This window comes from Theropithecus gelada, chromosome 5 (genome assembly GCF_003255815.1).
Source record: "Theropithecus gelada isolate Dixy chromosome 5, Tgel_1.0, whole genome shotgun sequence".
In the NCBI taxonomy this organism is placed as follows: domain Eukaryota; kingdom Metazoa; phylum Chordata; class Mammalia; order Primates; family Cercopithecidae; genus Theropithecus; species Theropithecus gelada.
In genome coordinates this window covers 170162946-170182657 of record NC_037672.1, presented here as the reverse complement: position 1 = coordinate 170182657, position 19712 = coordinate 170162946, and the positions used below count along the sequence as shown (strand labels likewise).

The window sequence follows — 19712 nt, the reverse complement described above, 5'->3', positions numbered from 1 at the left end:
CATTATGTCATTAAAATACATCCTTGGAGGTCCCTGATCTGTTTCTGAAGACCACACCCAGAACACTGTCTGAAATCTAATCTGTGTTTAATAGTGTTACTGGGCTAGAAGACCAAACCCAGAACAGTGTCTGGTATCTAATCTGTGTTAAATAAGTGTTACTGGGCTGGATCAAAAAATTTTGAGGTAGTCACAATTCAGTGTCAAAGTGTATATAAACACGGCCGGGTGCGGTAGCTCACGTCTGTAATCCCAGCACTTTGGGAGGCCGAGGTGGGTGGATCACGAGGTCAGGAGATCAAGACCATCCTGGCTATCATGGTGAAACCCGTCTCTACTAAAAATACAAAAAAAAAAAAAAAAAAAAAAAAAATTAGCTGGGCCTGGTGGCCGGCGCCTGTAGTCCCAGCTACTTGGGAGGCTTAGGTAGGAGAATGGCGTGAACCCGGGAGGTGGAGCTTGCAGTGAGCCGAGATCTTGCCACTGCACTCCAGCCTGGGCAACAGAGTGAGACTCCGTCTCGGGGGAAAAAAAAAAAAAAAAAAGAAAGAAAGGCTATATAAACACAAGTCAGAACATGTTTTCGAATAGTGTGACCTCCTATAAAATACATGAAGTGAAATTGTAAAATAATATAGATAGGTAGGTAGGTAGGTAGATAGTATTAGTTGTTTTATCGAGATAGCATGTGATTTGATTGGCCTTTCTTCACTGAATCGACCGGTCATGAAATCAGACTAACTCAATAATGAAAGTTTCATATCCATTCTGGAACGGTGCATAGAATAGGTAAATAAAAAAAAACTATCAGCAAACCAGTTTTATTTTCTGCTTGGTAGGAACTCTTCTTGATGGGGAAAAAAGCATTAAAGATCCAGTGTCTCCATTTACAAATGATACATCAGCATAAGGACATATGTGAGACAACAATGGCTTTTTAATAAGTGTTCCCTTATTACTGCAATCAAAGCCTGGTAAGAAAAATTGTATCTAAAAAAGCTAAATATTTAATAAATAAAATTTTATAAATTATTCATCATAATGTCTCCTTTCTGAAAATATGAAATTCAGTTACTTCTTTTAGAAATAAATGCATTATACAAGTACACAACATTCCTTATATTACAAAATAAATGTAAAAACATACATTCACACAACTTACCTTATACAACTATTTCTCTGACTTGGTCAATGCATTTTTTAAAACAATAGATTTTTTTTTTTTTTTTTTTTTTTTGAGACTGAGTCTCACTCTGTCACCCAGGCCAGAGTACAGTGGCACGATCTTGACTCACTACAACCTCTGCCTCCCAGTTTCAAGTGATACTTGTGCTTCAGGCTCCTGAGTAGCTGGGACTACAGGCACCTGCCACAGTGCTCAGCTAATTTTTGTATTCTTTTAGTAGAAATGAGGTTTCGCCATGTTGGACAGGCTGGTCTTGAACTCCTGGCCTCAAATGATCTGCCTGCTTTGGCCTCCCAAAGTGCTAGGTTTACAGGCATGAGTTTTTCCAATAGATTTTAGTTATAAGACAACTAAACTTTATTAAAATTTTATTATTCTTCTAAACACCATCTTGCAGCAACTGAATGAGATAGGTACTGATATTATCCTTGTTCTATGGACAAAAATGCTAAGGTTTAAAGATATTAAGTAGTTTGTCTAAGTTTACATTATCAATGAGCAATCAAGCCAGATTTTGAATATGGCCAGTCTTACACTAGCATCTAGAGTCTTAACCACTATGTTGTTTAACAGCATTAACTAACCTATTATTTCCTTTACAGAAATGCAAACTTTTCCTTGGATAGGACACACAATTGTACACTTCAGATAGCTCATATATGCTAAAAGCTTACTGAACAAGTATTTCTGTATTTTTATCTTTGACTTTCTAAATCATTGTTCTTACTGTGAATCCCATGTTACTGAGCACAAAGTTGATGGTAATACATACAAATAGCTTACCTCTTTTTGATTAAAATTCATCTTTTCTTCATTGTAATTCATAGAGACTTGTTGAACATTTTGGCTTGCTGGGATTAGGTATTGATCCTAAAGGATTATTACAGAATTGGAAGGAAGATGGAGAAACCAAAACAATGAGCAACATCTATTGGGGGAAAAAAAGGACAAGGGAGGAACATTCACAGATCATTTTGTGACTTTAACATACTTATAATTATCAAAAGGTATACATAAGTTATTTCCATAATAAATCTTTTTTTATAAAATATTATAGCAGGTGTTTGTAAAATATAAAACTCTCTATAAGTAAAGCACGACAGGCTTCAAAATAATTTTCCCAAAAGGAAAAAAATCAAATTCATGTATTTCTAAATCAATCTTGGATTGATAGTCTAAGCCTAAACTTTTCTCTCAAAAATTTGAAGAGAAACTGATATTAGAAAATTAAAGTAAATTGATACTAAATTTACTTCTATGCAATGGTATCACCATAAAATGCTCATCTTTGTATGGTGGTATATCTAGAGAAAAATGTGTAGAATATACCTACCTGATATATTCTAAGAACTTTAAAAGCCATAGTAAATTTTCAAGAGTTTATGTGATCTACATTTTCAGAGGTTTACAAGTCAAATAAGTCCATTGGGTTTAATGTTTAAAAAATTGACTTGATATCTACATTTAATATCATTAAAGTATATATACATAAATACATATATACTACATATAAAATATATATTCATATATGTAATAATCTGGTAGCAATTAATATGACTATTATTTGAGACTTCTATGATTGTGTAGACTATTAATGCAACTAGGACAAGATACACACAATAAACTCAATTGTACAGCAAGCATCAGCTCTTATCTAGAAAGAAATGCAAGGAATTAATAATTTCAAAGGAATAAATTCTATAGTAAGCAGTATTCACCCATAAAAATATACATATAAGTATAAAAACAGCAAATTTTCCTCTGAATATTAGCTTTCCTGCATCCACTGTTTTAGCTTATAAGCAAAACTTTGCTTGACATTTAAAAAATAACTCCACTAGAATGGCGTAAACCCGGGAGGCGGAGCTTGCAGTGAGCTGAGATCCAGCCACTGCACTCCAGCCTGGGCGACAGAGCGAGACTCCGTCTCAAAAAAATAAAAAATAAAAAAATAACTCCACTAAATGAATAAACAATAACATGACAAAAATTTATTCTTGAACCACCATCACTTGCTTAGATATCATAATCTGAATTTTACTATTAAAACGTTATGTAAATATGTGGAAATTATAACCAAAAAGGAACTGGGATGGCTATACTAATAACAGACAAATTAGATGTTAAGTAAAAATATGTTACAAGAGCAAAGATGGACATTTTATATTGTTAAAAGTTTCAGTTTATCAAAAAGATATAACAATTATAAACATATATACACCATATGGCAGCCAAAAAATATATAAAACAAACCTTTAGAAAACTGAAGGGAGAAATACACAGTTCTACAATGATAGTTGGAGACCTTAATGCCTCACTTTCCACAATTGATAGATAAATAGAAAGAAAACCAATAAGGAACTAGGAGGCTTGAACAATAGTATAAAACCAACTAGACGCCATAGAAATATACAGAACATTCCACTCAACAATAGTAGAATACCGTCTTCTCAAGTACACGTGGGACTTTCTTCAGGATAGAATATATGTTCTTCTATAAAACAATTATGTATAAGCTTAAAAAGACTAAGGTGATACAAACTATCTTTTTGAACCACAATAAAATGAGGCTAGTAATCAATACAGAAAGAAAACTAGAAAATGCACAAATACCTGGAACTAAGCAATATACTTGTTCACAAAAAGTATATTGCTTCACAGGTATATTGCTTAGTTCCAGGTATTTGTGAATTTTCTTTAGTGGTTTAAAGAATATAACACTAGAGAAATTAGATAGTAATTTAAGATGACTGAAAACAAAAACAAACATTCCAAAACTTACAAGATGCAGGAAAAGCTGTATTCAGAGAAAAATTTACAGCTGTAAATGGCTGCATTAAAAAAGAAAAATATCAAATCAACTTAACTTTACACATTAAGAAAATAGACAAAGAAGAGCAAACTAAATCCAAAGCCAGCAGAAGATAACGAAGATCCGAAAAGAGAAAAATGAAATAGAGAAGAGAAAAAAAATATAATCCATGAAATCAAAGAAAATACCAACAAAATTGATAAATCCTTACCTAGACTACTAAGAAAAAAGAGAGAAGACATAAATAAGTAGAATCAGAAATAAAGGTAGGGATATTACTGCTGACCTTACAGAAATTAAAAGTATTATAAGAGAAGTATAGGAACAATTTGTATGATAACAAATTAGATAATCTAGGTGAAGTAGACAAATTCTATGACTTACCAAAAATAACTTAAAAGAGCACAAAGTCTCAACAGACCTATATATAATGAAAAGACCTATATAAGTAAAAAGATTAAATCTGTCAAACCTCTTCCATCGAAGAAATAGCCTAGACCAGATAGGTTCACCCATAAGTTCTGTCAAACATTTAAAGATGAATTAATATCATTCTTACTCAAAAATCTCCAAAAATAGAATAGGAAAGAATACTTCCTAACACTTTCTATGAGGTCAGTATTAACCTGATACCAAAGTCAGATAAAGATACCATAAGAAAACTATAGAGCAATATCCCTTATGAGTATAGATGCAAACACCCTCAACAAAATACTAACAAGCCAAATCCCACAGCATATTAAAAGAATTATGCACTATGACCAAGTGGGATTTATCCCAGAAATGTGAGGGTGGTTCAACATAAGAAGGTCAATGTAATATACACTAAGGAAAAAAAAAAATCATCTCAATACTACTAAGGAAAAAAAAATCATCTCAATACTAAAAGTATTTGACTAAATTCAACACCCTTTCATGATAAAAAAAATTTAGCAAATTAGCAATAGAAGAGGGCTTCCTTAACATGACAAAGAACATTTATGAAAACTCACAGCTAACATCATACTGAATGGTCAAAGACTAAATGTTTTCCTCCTAAGAAAAGGAACAAGACAACAATTCCTGCTTCCACCACTACAGTTTAACGTTGTACTAGAAATCGTAGCCAGGGCAATTTGGCAAGGAAAAGAAATAAAAGGCATCCAGATTGGGAAGGAAGAAGTAAAACCATTTTTGTTTGCAGATAACATCATTCTATATGTAGAAAAATCCCATGGAATCCACCCACACACACAAAAATTACTAGAGCTGATTAATTCAGCACAGTGGCAGCATCAGCACACACCTCTAATGAATGACTCAAAAAAGAATTTAAGAAAACAATTATATTTATAATAGTGCCAAAAAGAAGAAAATACCTAAACATAAATTTAACCAAGAGGTGAAAGACTTGTACACTGGAAACTATAAAACACTGCAGAAATTAAAGAATACCTAAATAAATGGAAAGATATCCCATAATAATGGATTGGAATGCTTAATATTGTTAAGCTGGCAATCTGAAAATGGTCCATAGAGTCAATGCAATCCCCATCAAAATTCTAATAGCCTTTTGGGCAAAAAATGGAAAAACCAATCCTCAAGTTCATATGGAACTGCAAGGGGCCCTGAATAGCCAAAACAATACTAAAAAAGAAAAACAAAGTAGGACTCCCACTTACTGATTTCAAAACTTATTACAAGGCTACAGTAGTCAAAAGAGCATAGTACTGGCATAAGAATAAATACATAGACCATGGAATACAATTGAGAGTGCAGAAATAAACATCTATGGCCAACTGATTTTCAACAAGATTGTCAAGACTTTTCAGTTGGGAAAAAATAGTTTCTTCAACAAATCATACTGGGACAAGTGGCTAACCACATGCAAAAGAATGAAGTTGGACCCCTACCTCATTCACATGTAAAAATTGATTCACAACAGTTCAACAATTTAAATTTAGGAGTTAAAACTGTAGAACTCCTAGAAGAAAACATAGACGTTAATGTTTATGATGTTGGTTTTGGCAATGGATTCTTTTGACACCAAAAATGTGAGCAACAAAGGAAAAAATAGATAAATTGGACTATGTAATTATTTAAAACTTTTGTGCATCAAAGGACATTATCAGAACTGTGAAAAGGCAACGTACAGAATGAGAGAAAATATTTGCAAATCATGTATCTTAGAATGGTTTAATACTCACAATAAATAAACAGTCCTACATTTCAACAACAAAATCAAACAACCCAGCTAAAAAAAAAAAAGAATAAAAAGGACTTGAATAAACACTTCTCCAAAGAAGATATATAAGTGGCCAAGAGCACATGAAAAGATATTCAATAAAATTGATCATTAAGGAAATATAAATAAAATCCACAATGAGATACCACTTCACACCCAGTAGGATGGCTTTAATTTTTTTTTTTTAAATGAAATACAAGTGTTAGTGAATTGAAGAAATAGGAGTCTTTATACATTGGTGGTAGAAATGAAAACATATGTCCACAGAAAAACTTGTACATCAATGTTTACAGCAGCATTATTCATAATAGCCAAATGTAGAAACCGAATGTTCATCAACAAATAAATGGATAAATAAACTGTGTTCAATAGGTACAATGGAATATTATTCAGCCTGAAAAAGGAAGTACTGTAACTTGGATGAAACTTGAAAACATGCTTTTTTAGCATTATGCTTTTTGGCATGTTTTCAAGGTTCATCCAACTTGCAGTACTTCATTGTATGATTCCCTTATAATATATCCAGAATAGGCAAATTCATAGAGATAAAAAGCAGAATGGAGGTTACCAGGGAATAGGGAGAGGGAAGAAGGGGGAGTGACTATGTATGGCTGTTTTTGTTGGGTGACAAGTTTTGAAATTAGAGCTGCTGGTTATACAATATTGCAAATACATTAAATACCACCGTATTGTACACTTTAAAATGATTAATTATATATTTTGTTTCTTAATTTAAAAAGACTTCATGTAGAAAAATATAGAATTTATTTGTTGTAAAGACATGAATTTCAGGCATGTTTAGGCCTTTCCCAAAATTATTCTTTTGAAGTTAGTAACCAAATAACTAACTTATTTTTTGAGCCCCTGCTATCCATTCAGTATACTTTTTCCTCTTACTTCTCGTGGCATTTAAATTTAGATTCTTCTCTTAATGCTCTAACATCAAAAGTAACCTATACCCTTATAGAAATGAGTTTCCATTTATTTTTTGTTCAGATACGGATAACTAAAAATAGTTTTTAATGAATTCATCATTTAAAAAATCTAATGGTAACTGAAATTTTCATATAAAACTGACTTTTACATTGCAGCTCCTTGAGTTACTTCTCAACTTACAAGATTCGATTTTTCGTATTTTAAATTAACAAGGATTTGATTTCATTGAATAACTACCATCCAGAACTCTTCATTCATATTTTGTAAAACTACATTTTATTATACAAATAATTATATGAAATTAACATTGCCAAAGGTTATGTTCATACTTTTATGTCAGCAAATAACTTCAAGCTTTTGTTTTTCACAAGAACAGAATATGGGTTTCATTTTGGTTTTTTTTTTTTTTTTTTTTTTTTTTTTTTTTTTTAAGTCGGTCTCACTCCAATGTCCATGCTGGAGTGCAGTGCTGCAATCATAGCTCACTGCAGCCCCAATCTCCCAGGCTCAAGTGATTCTCCCACCTCAGCCTCCCAAGTAGCTGGGACTACAGATGCACGTCACCAGGCCTAGCTAAGTTTTGTATTTTTTTGTAGAGATAGGGTTCACCATTTTGCCTTGAATGCCTGGGCTCAAGTGATCTGCCTATCTTGACCTCCTAAAGTGCTGGGATTACAGGTGTGAGCCACTGTACCCGGCCTCAAAATGTTTTTATAAGAAGTCTTCTCACAGATTTCCAGAATTCCAGAAATGAGAAGTTTCTATGACAGCAATTATTACAGCCTGTGCTTGCTAATAAAGTAGCAAGCAAATCTTTCAATGGTCATAGCAAAACCAAAGACCAGTTGCTTTATTGTTCATTATATTTTCTAGCAGTCAATACATTAAGAACACTTGAAAATATGCAGTCACCTACTAATGAACTAGTACTTTAGATGCAGTATTTTAGTTACATCAGTGGTTCTCAACTAGCTGTGATTTTGACCATCAAAGTATGTTTGGCAGTGTCTAGAGGAATTTTTGGTTGTCACACCTTGGAGGAGCTACTGGCACCTACTGAGTGGACTTAGGGATGTTGCTAATCCTCCAATAGACTCAACGGCCTCCCACAAAAAGGAATTATTGAGTCCAAATGTCAACTTTGAGAAATCATGAGCTACAGTAATGGTCTCATCCATTTCCAGCCTAAAATCCGCAGCTTTATCTCACAACAGTTTGCTGAAGCGTTACAAACTATAAATTTGATTTCTAATTATAAGGATTTAGCTAAACAATATAATCTCAGGAAAAGCAGAGGTTTAGAATGTTTGATAGAAAACTGACCGGGAATGAAACATAAAATGGAGATGGATAAATCAAGTCAGTCATATATAACCAAAATTTAAATGAAGATCTTGTTAGATATCTAGACCTCTCCAACTTACTAGTTAACATTTGCAATGTAAACAGTACAGGACATCACTAAAAATTAAGGGGCATAGCAGAGGTACTTTCTGTATTCATGCCACATAAATATCTTTTCCCAAAGACAAAATTTTCAAAAACAGCTATTTCATGTCATGTTCTTATTTCAACTTTCAGCATTGTGTTTATCTTCACTGGCACATTAAGTTGTCTTTGGAACGCGGTGGGCATATAAATTAAACCATTTGTTCTTCCTAGTACTTCATCAAGTAATAATAACAAAAAAAAAAAAAAAAAGGAAATAAAAAAGAAGTTGAATTCTAATAGAAGCTTATTTTTCAAATTTGCTAGCATTATAAAGCACTTAAAAAATAATGCTATTTAAAATATCTTCAATTCCAAGTCAGATTGTCCCAGAGAATGCAAATGTGCTACATTTGTTACTTCTCCTTACCCTGTTAATTTCTTGGAAGTTTACAAAAAAAAAAAAGGGGGGGTTATAAAATGAAGGACTTTACATTAAAATATCAATACTGATCTCTAAGTCAGTTTAAAAGAAAAATCAAGTTTCACAAAATAAATACACTGAAGCAACTATAATAGTAATAACCTTTATTTAAAATAGTTTTTAATTTAGGAAAGCTCATTTTACATGAGTTTCCAACTAATTATTAGAGTCAGAAACAAAGAAAATAAAATCAGAGAAAATCCTCTGTAGAAAAAATACACAAAGAACATTTCTACATGTGAAAAAACAGTAAACAGTGTTATCATCCAAGTTATTAGTCTCAATTCCACGTCTCCTAGTGAACACCACTATCAACCTTGACCTCTGATTTGTTCTTGTCATTCTTCACTGAGTAGATGAAATATGTTAAGGTGTCTTTTTCATTCACTGGAATAGACCTAAAGTGGCAACCAACTATCTATAAAGAAAAAAAAAAATTAAGGAAATTAAATTTTAGATATAACAGGTTTCGTAAACTAGGTAAAAAATACGGTTTCATCCAAAGAAAAAAATCTATGTGATAAGAGCTATTTCCTTTAAAAATTATATTTAACAAAATACCAACAGGACAAAAAGCATTTAAGAATAAAATGTTATGAACAAGAGATAATGTGATTTCAAAGGATCTTTTGGCTCACTCAATTTACTATACATTGATTAGAAAATACATTTTCCTTTTATTTATTTTAAATTTTACAATTGGGCCAAGAGTGGTGGCTCACGCCTGTAATCCCAGCACTTTGGGAGGCGGAGGTAGGGGGATCACTTGAGCCCAGGAGTTCAAGACCAGCCTGAGCAACATGACAAAACCCCATCTCTACCAAAAAAAAATACAAAAATTAAGTAGGCGTGGTGGTGTACACCTGTAATCCTAGCTGTTCAGAAGGCTGAGATGGGAGGATTGCTTGAACCCAGAAGGTGGAGGTTGCAGTGAGCTGAGATCACGCCACTGGACTCCAGCCTGGGTGACAGAGCAAGACTCTGTCTCAAAAAAGATAAATAAGATAAAAATAATAAATTTTATAATTGGAATCTAGAGTAGGGAATACATGTTTTTACTTTTAAACTTTAAATGAGATAAAACAGATGTAAGAGACCACATGCATCATTAAACCTGCAATGGTTTAGACCCTACTGATAGAAAAAGAAGTATGAAGTTGAAAACTTTTGGTAGTAATCAACAATAACATATAAATTGTTTGCTGCAAATTATATTCATTCATTCATATCTTGGTAGCATTCTTTGGTTAAGGTTCCTTGAAAATTTTTCTGAATAAAAATTATGAATGGAAATGAGAGGAGAAAGAGGGATGTTCAATGAAGGATGTTTACCTGCTTCCTTGCCTTTTCATTGTGCTAATGTAATATGCATACTACAATTACGAATAGAAGATTAATAGACTTACCTGGGTGCTGACAAGCATATTTAGATTCCAGAAAATAAAATTTCTTAAGAAAAAAGTTCATCCACACAACAATTACGAGACTTAAGACTTAGTCATACAACCCTGGAATCTCTTAAAACAGTGGTCCCCAACCTTTTTGGCACCAGAGATCGATTTCACGGAAGGCAATTTTTGCACAGATTGGGGGTGGGGGAGTTGGTTTTGGTATGAAATTGTTCCACCTCAGATCATCAGGCATTAGATTCTTATAACAAGCATACAACCTAGATCCCTCACATGTGCACTTCACAAGAGGTTTTGGACTCCTGTGAGAATCTAATGCTACGGCTGATCTGACAGGAGGCGGAGCTCAGGCAGTAATTCTTGCTAGCTGGTGCTCACCTCCTGCTCTGTGGACCTGTTCCTAACAGGCCATCAACCAGTACCAGTCCATGGCCCTGGGGTTGGGGACCCCTGTCTTAAAATATATGTACTACATCTGCACATTTCCACATTCCTTAACCTGTTAATAACTGCATTTCTGATTAAGTAAAATATAACACTCATGGCTATCTCTTATGTATAAAAAAGAAAATAGCTCTAGAAATAATATAACTGTTCTTAGAAGGTCAGTTTATCAAAAATTTCAGGTTTAATTTATACCTAAATATAACATTTAAAATAATCAGTTCTTTGGTTCTCATTTGTCCCAAAACAGGGGTGCCTTTACTCCATTAGTACCTACTGAAATATTTCATCATGGTGGGCAAGATCTATATTTACATTACATAATGTATTGTACAACCCCAAAAGAACTTGATCTTTTAAATCAAAATTAAAGAAAAATTAATTAGATCCGTGTTGCCTAACCAAGGGTAAGAAGTTTTAGCTAAATAGTTAATGTATTAGATTTTAACAATGTTAAAAAGCGTTCCATCAGATAAATGTAACTTCTATTCATATTTCATTTTATTCAATATGTACATTTTAGAAAATGTTGGGTAACTACTAAATCCATGCAAAGAATATGAGAAAACTGATTTATATATCTACACTTCTATTTTGTCCAGTAGGCTAAATTTTCTTTTTTTAGAGATGGAGTGTTGCTATGTTGCCCATGGTGACTCAAACTCCTAGGATTAATCAATCCTCCTGAGTAGCTGCAAGCAAAAATTTTAAATATGATTAAAATATAAATATATCAATCTATAAGCATCTTAATAAGATGCACAGACTTCTTGGCTCTATTATATCCTGAGAACATATGCATACTCCATCAGCTTTCACAACTCACTGACTAACTAGAAGTCCTCTGTCAAAGCAAACTACAAGTAAAAGATTGGGTAAAAGAAAAGCTTTTGCCTCTTCTAGATGTGAAGAAAACATAGATGTCTCTAATAAAACTAACATCAACAAGGACCAATGTTGAAATAGTTAAGTCAGCAAATTATAAAAATACTGTTTAGGGGCTGATTTGTAGGTCTACTCCGCCACTTTAAAATATAAATTTTAATAAGGACATTAAAGCTTGCTAATTAAATTTATTATGCCTCAATTAGATGCTCAAACATTTACTGGTTAAATGGAGTTTTAAAACTAATAGATTTCTAAAGTGAGGATTAAAAAAACTCTCATTCAACATTTTGAGGGCCAGGCACGGTGGCTCACACTGCTGATCCCAGCACTCTGGTAGGCTGAGGTGGGCGGATCACTTGAAGTCAGGAATTTGAGACAAGTCTGGCCAACATGGTGAAACCCCATTTCTACTAAAGATATTACACAAAAATTAGCCTGGTGTGGTGGTGCACACCTGAAGTCCCAGCTACTTGGGAGGCTGAGGCTGGAGAACTGCTTGAACCTGGGAGGTAGAGGTTGCCATGAGCCGAGATCGTGCCACTGCACTCCAGCCTGGGTGACAGAGCGAGACTTTGTCTCAAAAAACAAACAACACATTTTGAAAGCCAGTATCAGAAGGTGCTGTACACAATCTGCTGAGTAGTCATTACAAAAAGGAATTTCCTAAGTGGCTGACAAACATTTCTAGACAACTAGATATTCCACAATAGATTTTTTAACACTGTTCTTTCTAACTAAAATGTACTGTTACATATACTACATTAATACTTTCATTAGCATTTAACAGCCTCTCGGTTGTGCAGATAGTTCAAATAGTTTAAAAATCATATATACCTCAACAAGCTGTGCTTTATTAAGTCCTGGTCTGGTTGGTAGCTTGAAGTGTCTTTTGTATCTCCTAAGTGTATTTACTTGTAATTGGTATAAATCAACCTAGAAAAAATTAACATGTATAAATTAGTTCATACAATTTGTGGAAAATTTATCATCGATATGTATAATAACAAACATTTTAACTTCAGCACAATAAAAATTTACTTCCAAAATCAAAAAAATTATTTTAAAAATTTACATAATCAAACCTATAAATTATTAAACAGTTTAATCTTTTGGGGATTAATAATATAAACTGAGGTCAAAAAAGAGTAAGTTATGTGACAACAGAGCTGCAAAAATTGTCAATTTAAAATGTAACAATTCAAACTGTAAATGCATGACAACTGGCTATATTTAATTTTGCTTTCATTTTCAGATTTCTCAAATGTTTTAAACACTTAAAAGATTGTTCATATCTTTTTATAAAGGTTTCAGAATGCACTACTTAGGATTTATATTAAGCATAAAAACTTCCATTTACCTCTGGGGTATCAATATCTTGAACAGGTGAATCACCTCCATCATCATCACTCCCTTTTCTCTTTCTTCTGTTTCGAACACTCTGAATTAAGTTTTTATGATAATCACATATGTAAAGATGCCTTGCCTGAAACAGAAAAGTTTCACACACTGCTAATGATTACAGTAAAATGTGTCTATGTATTAGTAAAACACATATGCCACAGATAGTAAAAATAAAGACAGTCAAGATGGGCCATTGTTAACACAATGAAATATTTATACGTTTAAATCCTAAACCCTGTTAAAACATAAGATGTCTGGAATACTGTTAAAAGGATGGTGGAAGGGGAAGGAGGGGTTGGTTCCATTTGGGGAAGGGGTGAAGGGAGGGAGGGAGAGGAGAATGAGAAATTCCAACCCTCTGGGTTTTGTCATCAAATTGAAGTGAGGGGCCGGGCGCCGTGGCTCACGCCTGTAATCCCAGCACCTCTTGAGCTCAGGAGTTCCACACAAGCCTGGCCAAAATGGTGAAATCCTGTCTCTACTAAAAATACAAAAAATTGGGCGGGCGTGGTGGCACTAGTCTGTAATCCCAGCTACTCAGGAGGCTACCGCAGGAGAATCACTTGAACCTGGTGGGTGGAGGTTGCAGTGAGCCGAGATCGCGCCACTGCACTCCAGCCTGGGCAACAGAGTGAGACTTTGTCTCACATAAATAAATAAATAAATAGCAGTGAGGATGACATGAATTAGTTCATGTTGAATTTTTAACTGATAAGGGGAAAGATGATGTTGCCCACACTTTTGCTACTTGACAGTACTTTCTCTACTTAAAGAAGAGCATATTTTAGTAACATAATGTATGCTTTCCAGTCTTTCCAACTGAATGCCCAAATTATATTCCAGATACAAAACCATCCGTTTTTACAAATGAGCTATCGACTTCATAACTATATTTAAATTTCAGTTATAAACTTTTCTGAATATTAAATCAATGTATTTATTTATAACACATTTTCCCAAAGCAATCTGAAATTATGCAAGTTCACCTGAAAAGTTTCTCACGGATAACACTGAAAACTGTTTAAACGGGCAAAAAAGTATCACAAATAAACTTTTCAAAAACTTTAATTACACACACTCCTGCGAACTGTAGACTAACATTTGAAACAAATACGGACTGAGCTAACAGGCTTTTACATTTACTTCTAAGCCAAGCGCAAGATAAAAATACGCAGGACTTGTGGTACGTTCTTGATACCATGTTATTCATTTACCGCTAGCCAGATCTCCCAAAAGTAGCAACGGCTGTTAGATGGTCAAACGAAAAGACGCGCAGAAGGAGGAAAAAAGAAATCCTGATGGCTGCCAAGGGGATGGCAAAACCGCAGAGGCTACGTGCTCCCCACCATCGGAGCAGCTGCCCTCGGAGCTGACAGCGCAAACGCCGTTTACAACCCCGGCTCACTGCCAGGCGGCGGGTGAGCTCGGCTTCCCTCTCACTCCGCTCCGGAGGAGACGGAACACAGAAAGGAACAGGATCTTCCTTGATCGCGAAGGTCCTCCACTTTCCCCTAGACGAGGGGAGTTAGCACCGCCTGGGGCCAAACACCAGCTTGGGCAGCAAAACAAAGGCGCCTCCATTCCAGAAGAGCTGCCGGGCTGCAAGAAAACTACTCTGGGCCCTCGGTCCGGCGGTCCCCTTTGTTTCGTGTCCTGGTCACAGAGGAGAAGGAAGAGGGAAGACAGTGCGCGGGAGAGTCGCAGGCAGCGGGAGGCTGGGGGCAGGGTGGGAAAGAAAAGGGGAACGACAGCGTGCGTGTTGTGTGTGTGTTGGGGTGGCGGTCGGAGTTGCAGCGACTTTGTTATTTGCTTCCAAACACAGACTCCTCGAGACCGCACTGCAGCCAGGTCTGGGAGACCCCGCCGACAATCCGTGCCTTTGCCCGACTCCTGGGGCCCCACCAGGGGACAGGAGGGCAGGGCGATCCCGCGGTTACTTACGCTCTTATCCAGCTCGATCTTCACCTTCTTCTGGGAGATGCTCTTCTGGATCCTCTTGCTGAAGCTGGCGTTGCCTGCCGCCCGGCCGCACCGCTCACCATCCTCCCGCAGGCAGCACAGTTGCCCTGGGCCCGGCCCGGCCGCCCCCGGGGGCCCAGCCACTGAGACCGTCCCCGCGCCCGGCACCTCAGCCCCGGCGCCCGCGCCAGTCCCGTTCCCCGCGGAGGCGGCGGCGGCCGCGGCAGCGACTACGGCGGCCACTGCAGCGGCCGCATCTCCGCCGCGGCTCATCTCGTCAGGCGTGAAGCCGTTCATGTCTCCGAGCTCCCGAGCGCCGGCGCTGACAGAAATCCCCTCTCTCCTGGCCGCTCCGCCTCTCTCCGCTCCGGCAGCGGCAATTCACTCTGTACACCAAGTTAGCGGCACGGTCAAACACCAACCGTCCCGGGCCTGCTGGTCTCTGCTGGCCCCGGAACAGTGGACAGTGCTGAGGGCCCGGACGCAGATTCTAGCGTCTTCTGGAGCCGGGACCCCGCTCACTGTCACATGGGGACTTCAGCAGTTGGACCGCTACGCCTCCGCCTCCCTCCGGCCCCGGGGACTGCGCAAGCGCGACGCGCCCCCTCCCGTCCCGCCCCTTTCTTTCAAACGCACGGCCCCATGGGAATTGTAGTTGTCTGCTACGGAGTCAACCTGAGCTACGCCCTGACCCTTCGCCCTGCGGGATGGAGGAACTACTAATCCTAGCATGCATAGCGCGGCCACGGACCCACTTTTTTTTTTTTTTTTTCAGTACCGGGAAAACAGGAGCGTGTGATTGGGGTTTACAGTGTTTTCTCTCTCTCTGTCTCTAGGGAAGTCGGGCTGTGTTTAGCTGCTGGGATTTCGTAGAATTGGGTTTCAGAGAAGTTACTCGATTCCTGAGGCGAAACATAAAGGGATGGGAGTGGTGTGGGAAGTGAGCGTGTGCGGAAAAAAAAAGTTTCGAGGCCGTTTCGCATTTGTGGAAACACAGCTTTTGGTGTGACCGCGCTTTTGTGGGAAACCCAAACCAAGGAGAACTCAGGAGAATTGGCGCTCTTCGGTCCTGGAGGTTCCGTAGCTAACATCCCGGCTTGACCAACTATCGAGGCAGCAAATTAATAGGGCACCTCCTGGGAGGAAAACGCCCATCCTGACTTCTCAACGGTGACAGGTCCCCCTCACAAACGCCTCGCGGGGGGCGGGGGGGCGTTTCTAAACCCTTGCATGTTCCTACATGGGAAATGTTTTTATTCTTGGACGCACGGAGTTGGCCGCCTCCTGAGGTGGAGTACGGACCAGCTGACAACAGGGCTCCTTTTCACCTCCACGCCCAACCTTTTCCATTTCTCCTCAAACGGTTTTGGAGAAGGGCGGAGTCGTTTCATTTTAAAGGAGACTTGGAACCTCACCAATACAAACGCTGCTCGACTGTTCCCAGAAACTTCCCTGCATTAGCTCTACCGGCGCGGGGAGTAGAAAGCGCATTTCCTGAGACCTGGCAGGCGCGTGCGCCCCTGCAAGCTGCCGGCGTTTGTGCGCTCTTGCTTATATGTATGTGTTCGCGGGCGCGCGCATGTGTACGTGTGTGTGCCCGCGTACGCGTGTATGTCCGTGCGTGCATGCGGGGGGAGGTGCTTGTGGAGGGCGGGGCGAGGGATGTGCGTGGCTAACACGAAAGCTGCGCCTTTACTAGTTACCACGCGTTATTATTTATCAGAAGATTTACGCTGCTTAAACACAAATACGTTTTAAAATATATTTTAGGCAGTAGGGTTTTGTTTTGCAAGTTCTTTTAGTGAGTAAATTTAGTGATAAATAATTGTTTTTTCTTTTGAGACAAGAGTTTCGCTCAGTCGCCCAGGATGGAGTGCTGTGTAGTGCAGTGGCACGATCCTGCAACCTCCGCCTCTCCGGTTCAAGCGAGTCTCCCGCCTCAGCCTCCCGTTACAGGGGCGCACCACCCCACCCAGATGATGTTTTAAAATGCAAAATGCCATCGACGCAGAAAATCAAAGGTATCCATTGCGTCTGTGCGTTTGGGTTCTAGGATATGACAAAGAAAAACAATTTAAATATTACATAAATTCAGTAGGAAAAAGAAAGATGCCGACTGGTAAGTACTTTGTCTACCCCCTTAAGCTGCGCTGTCCAGCAGGCTGTGCTCTAGCCATATGTGGCTACTCAGCACTTGAAGTGTGGTTGAGACGGAAAAACTGAATCGTTAATTGAATTTCAGTTAAACTAAAAACAAAAACGATACTCGATTTAATTGTTGGAATACTTTTAAGTATGGTTGCAACAACTCAGATATATGAATCTGTTTTTCCAACTTAAATTTTATGAACTCTTAACTTTAGCATGTGAATTGAGATGTGCTGTAAGTATATATCAGCTGGATTTTTTTTTTACTTCTGGACTTAGTACAAGAAATTTTCAAAAAGAATATTGAATCGCACATTAAAAAATTTTTATATGTTTAAATATTTTGGATGTAACGGGTTAAACAAAATATTACAATAAATTGTACCTGTTGCATTAGATAACACTGGCTTAAAATATTACAACACAGCAGGGCGCGGTGGCTCATGCCTATAATCCTAGCACTTTGGGAGGCCAAGGGTGGATCATATGAAGTCAGGAGTTCGAGACCAGCCTGGCCAAAATGGTGAAACTCCGTCTCTATTAAAAACACAAAAATTAGCCAGGTGTGGTGAAGCAAGCCTGGGGTCCCAGCTACTCGGGAGGCTGAGGGAGAATTGCTTGAACCCAGGAGGTGGAGGTTGCGGTGACCTGAGATTGCACTACTGTGCTCCAGCCTGAGCAACAGAGTGAGACTCTGTCTCAAAAAAAAAAAAAGTATTACAACACAGAATAATTATATATTTATGGATATATATTATATATTTATGGATATATTTTCTTAAGTGGTAAAAATGAGAATATATGGATGGGATGGCTACATCCCAACTTCAGGGTGATGCTCATTTAGAAAGAGATGAATTTCTAAATTTATTTTTTGGGGAAGCAAGAGTTGCAGTTCAGGACATACACATAGACTGAGTGGTCTTTAGTATGTCAGAAGAACAAAGAGAAGGTCGAGAGTTTTATTAGAAAGAGAAATGTTACTACTGTTTTGAAGGAAGGTTCATTGGCACTATAGTAAAGTTTTGGGAAGCTGGCAGCCTCTGGCGAGTGACAGTGGTAGGTAAAACCAGTCTTAGTCATAGCTGATTGTTTCAGCAACTACTCAGTAAAACTGATCTTAGAGTTACTGCAGGCTGTTTGAGCAGCTGGGTTGTAAAAAACTTAATTCTTAATGCTAGAGCTGTGTGCCCTGGTTGCTTTTTCCCCTGGTCCTTGGATTCTGATTTAGTTGGGTATGACAAGAATGATCCAGACTGTATGATCAATTTTCACACTGGGAATGGCTTAAAGATGGTTACTTCTGAATTTTAAAGTTTTTATTTATTAAAAATATCTGAAACATGACAGTGGGATGCTGAATTTTCATATTTTTCTTTGTACATTTATGTATTTTTAAAATAATTCATGATATTGTTTGGTTCTTCTGCTTAAAAAAGCTTATATCTTCTGCAAAATGTGACCGAATCATGTAAATTCAGTAGGAAAAAGAAAGATGCTGACTGATAAGTACTTTGTGTATCTCCTTAAGCGTGCATGTATGTATATGTATAGTTATCAGTTTCATATGACGCTTACTCAAGTAAAGAACGGTAGCTATGCCTCCTTTACACACAATACAGTGGTTGTAAAAAGATATTATTAAACAGTCACTTGTTGCATGCTAGAATCTTATTCTAGGCACTGGAGACACAAAAGTAATTGAGAGGGTCCCAGTTATTTGGGAGCTCCTTATCCAGTACGGCAGACAGGTAGTTTAACAAGCACATAATACAAACCTCAATAACATGACAGAGAAAGTACAGGCATAGCACATAGGAGGAAATGATTCATTTTTGGCAAGTTGAAAAGATTCCTGGAGTAGGGGACATGTTAATTCTCACTGCCAGATTTAAAGTATATCTTCAGTGAATCTATTTGTTTAGATACATTTTTACAACCATGTTTTGTTACTTATTTCTATAAATCTTCATATTTAAGGCAGGTGTAAGAACTCTTTGATTTGAGTGTACCTCACCGTCAAGGTTGTAATCAGATTTTAGGGGGGGCTTCAAGATTATATAATCTGAAAGGTCTTTTTAAAGAAGCATATAAAATTATGAATGCAAAATTAGGTACAGGCCTTTATAAGGGTCTGTCCAAGTGAGGGACTCTGAAGTTTGAATCCTTTAGCTTCATGGTAAATCTACCTCAGAGTAGAGTAGGTGAAAAATATAGATCTATGAAACCTTAATTATAGGGGGGTTGTTCATATCAACAAAAATACTCTGCTTTCTAAAATGGTTCAAAATATGATTCTTAAAAAAGTATATATCTCTGCCTCTCTTCCCTATAGGCTTTTAACATGATTGCATTTTTCTGGCTTTATTTTAAAATAAGCAACTAAATAATTT

At 37.3% G+C, this 19712-nt stretch overlaps 1 protein-coding gene across 3 annotated transcripts; it reads right to left on the bottom strand.

Moving 5' to 3' along the window:
• Positions 1–9159: 9159 nt before the first annotated feature.
• SAP30 (Sin3A associated protein 30) lies at positions 9160–16669 on the bottom strand. Of its 3 annotated transcripts, XM_025385645.1 has the most exons (6): positions 16587–16669; positions 15950–16073; positions 15154–15613; positions 13169–13294; positions 12646–12744; positions 9160–9488 (listed from the first exon to the last, which is right to left on the bottom strand). In XM_025385645.1, the coding sequence occupies exons 3-6, from the start codon at positions 15466–15468 to the stop codon at positions 9366–9368; spliced, it is 663 nt and encodes a 220-aa protein (XP_025241430.1). In that variant the 5' UTR covers positions 15469–15613; positions 15950–16073; positions 16587–16669; the 3' UTR covers positions 9160–9365. The 3 variants fall into 3 exon arrangements, with proteins under 3 accessions (XP_025241430.1, XP_025241432.1, XP_025241431.1); XM_025385647.1 differs by lacking the exons at positions 15950–16073; positions 16587–16669 and having other exon boundaries at positions 15154–15305; positions 15420–15907; XM_025385646.1 differs by lacking the exons at positions 15950–16073; positions 16587–16669 and having other exon boundaries at positions 9160–9484; positions 15154–15907.
• Between the last annotated feature and the right edge of the window lie 3043 nt (positions 16670–19712).